The 2,919-nt window shown below is 51.1% G+C and overlaps 1 protein-coding gene across 1 annotated transcript in view; it reads left to right on the top strand.

Annotated features, from left to right (window-relative positions):
* Positions 1-523: 523 nt before the first annotated feature.
* Positions 524-2,919, top strand: part of EMH_0051290 (uncharacterized protein) — a gene marked incomplete at both ends in the record, with an annotated part of 5,058 nt that continues 2,662 nt past the window's right edge. The window contains one exon of the mRNA XM_013496733.1: positions 524-2,919. Within this exon, the coding sequence (XP_013352187.1) occupies positions 524-2,919 (2,396 nt within the window).

The following is a 2,919-nucleotide window of genomic DNA, read 5'->3' as shown; positions in this document are numbered from 1 at the left end:
GTATAGCTCCCCCTTGAGTGACCATGACGGTTCCGGCGTACGGAATCTCTAAATAACGTATTTTACTGATGCTATTACTAGAACATCACGCATCTATTCACTTGTAGGCCTCGGGCACTACGGTTCCCGCCGTGGACGGCAAGCCCATGAGATGCAGCACTCGATACGAGTTTCGAGTTGAAGAACAAGTTCCGTCAAATTACTTCTCGTTTGTAATCGCGATCAGCAGTCGTTTTTTCTGTCATTAGTTTGTGTAAAAGAATTTCGTGAGGCCCACACAAGCTACATCGCGAGCTTCCGCTGCCCCCTTCCCTATCATTCTCTGTGCCTTTTTGTGGAGTCATTCGCTTGAAGAGTAGCATTATCTTTGCATGATCTGCATTCGATCCAATCAGTTACCATTGAAATGTGTTGGGGGGGTTCAGGAAATCGACCTCCCTCTAAACGATCAGCGTAAGAGGGGTCTACTGACATTTACGCTTCCTTGGATGCTCCTCCGGGTGACTGGCGTCATTGTGACCTCATGAAAAGCAAGAAGCAGTCATTCAAGCTGCCTGGCTTGCGCAGGTGTTTCTGGTGTTTGTGGCTGTTTGTGGCACTCTGGATTGTGGAGCAGCAGAATGTGTACTCATCACGGGCATCAGGTAGAAATGCCGCCGAGGAGGATGCAGAATTGGAAACCACCAGAGGAGTACCGGACGATACGATGGCTAGGTTGCATGCAGAACTGGCTGCCCAGCAGGAAGTAACGAATCCCCAGCTGGCGAGTTTACACCTTACAGAGAACCGATGCCACGTAATTGCTTTCACTGTGCTTTTCTTAATATTAATAAGGGCAGTTGTACTTCTCAGGGAGCGAGAGCGCAAAAAGAAGGCGGAAGAAGAAGTTAAACCTCCCCAAGAGGAACCCCACCCGGAAGGAGAGGAAGGAAAAGAAGCAGAAGAAGCAGGAGAAGAAGGAAAGCCTGTGCAGGAAGAAGAACCTTCGCCAGAACAGGTAGTTTCGCAGCCAGAGGAACCTCCGAAAGAAATACCCCTGCCCCGAAAAGAAGCAGAAGAAGCAGGAGAAGAAGGAAAGCCTGTGCAGGAAGAAGAACCTTCGCCGGAACAGGTAGTTTCGCAGCCAGAGGAACCTCCGAAAGAAATACCCCTGCCCCGAAAAGAAGCAGAAGAAGCAGGAGAACAAGGAAAGCCTGTGCAGGAAGAAGAACCTTCACCGGAACTGGTAGTTTCGCAGCCAGAGGAACCTGCGGAAGAAATACCCCTGCCCCAAATGCCTATGGCACAAGTGCCCGTGCCGATGCCGCGGCGTAGACCAAAAGCGGAAGTTCCACATGAGAAACAAACGAAACAACCAGAGGAGCCTGGTGGAAATGCAGTACCAGATGAAGGATTCGTGCAGAGGCCGATATCTCGTGCGAAAAAGAGTCGAAAGGAGTTTGTCGGGAAGGCGGGGCCTCCTCCGGCGGCCCCCTCGCAGGTGCAACCAGGTACTGAAGAGGAAGTGGCACATGGGCAGGGGCCTCCTACCGGGGCTCCTGACCAGCTGCAACCAGGTATTGAACAGGAGGCAGAAGAAGTGGAAACCGTTCAACAACCGACTCAGCCACTACCTGTTGAGCCTACGCCAATGCAGCCTACCTTGCCACAGCTTCCAGAACAACCAGCGCCAGCTCCAGTGCCTGGTGTGCCGGAGTTGGGGTATGTTGAGCCTTCTGTCCCTCCAGCAGTCGCCCCTGTGGCGCCCCACGAAGTTCCAGAACCCATACCTGTCACGGATATCCAGGGTAATGAGAAATTGCGAGATTTGAGGGCTCGTCGGAACGTCATCAGCAGTCTGGTGGGTGTTGCAACGAGGCTGACAGATGAATTGATGGCAAGGGAGACACCGGGGATTGTTAGAACATTGAAGCAGAATGCGGAAACAGCTGAAAAGGCGGAAGGGCAGTACGATTTGGCAAAATACCGAGGAGATCCAAACCTTCCATACATTCGGAGTGAGACCACCAGCCTAATGGAAGCATGCCTTGAAGGAGCCCGCGATGCTGTATTGCAGTTGGTGAACCTGGCAAAAATCCACGGTGAGAAAGTGCATGCGTACTGTTCTGAGAAGGCCTTTTCTTCAGACTACGAGAGCATGCGGAGAGGTCTGGCGGAGATGGCCGATTGGAAAGAGTTCAAATTGTGTCTCTTGACGCTATCTTCGGTGGTAAATACCTCGGTAGCTCTGAAACATGAGAATGATGCCCAGCTTAGAATCTTGCAGTCAATAGGGTTTGTTGACGAATGCGGAGGAGATGATCTCGTCAAAGCATACGCAGCCGTTGCTGCCATGAATTTCAGGATGGAAACCTTGCAACGCTTGTCTGCTCTGGGCAGCGCATTGGAGAGATATATACTACAAGCCCAAAAGTCTCTGCTGACGGGAAAGGTGCAGCTTGGACTCGTACCGCTTGAGATGGATGCAAATTTGGCACAGGCGCTCCATGTGTTATTGTCAAAAATTCGCCCAGCACCTGCGGGTCAGACAGCATCTGGAATAACAGAAGAAGAATTACATGCCGTAAACAATTTGCTTCGACAGCAATATCAAGATCTGCAAGGTATGGCTAGTGCGAAGGACGTCCATGCTGTTGCAGCTGTGTACGAGCGCGCACAGCTAGTTAATCAAAGGCTCAAACCCATATTGCAGATGCAAAAGGAGAAGCTCAATTCAACTCTGAAGCGCCAACCGCTCAGCAAGGAAGAGGCCAACGCTGCCGCTGAGGCTATGGCGAAAATTGCTGAGAGTGTCGTCGACGACAGCGAAGATTTCTGGCGCTCTGCGCATGATCTTTATGCACAGATTAGTGGCAAGCCTGATGATATGCTTAGTTTTGCTAGCGGGAAAGTGCTACTGCAAACGCTGACAACTAAGAT

The sequence above is a fragment of the Eimeria mitis genome, genomic scaffold (assembly GCF_000499745.2).
Source record: "Eimeria mitis Houghton genomic scaffold, Emh_scaff2267, whole genome shotgun sequence".
NCBI classification, from domain to species: Eukaryota; Apicomplexa; class Conoidasida; order Eucoccidiorida; family Eimeriidae; genus Eimeria; species Eimeria mitis.
The sequence above is the reverse complement of the archived record's forward strand: the minus strand, read 5'-3'. Positions and strand labels throughout refer to the sequence as shown.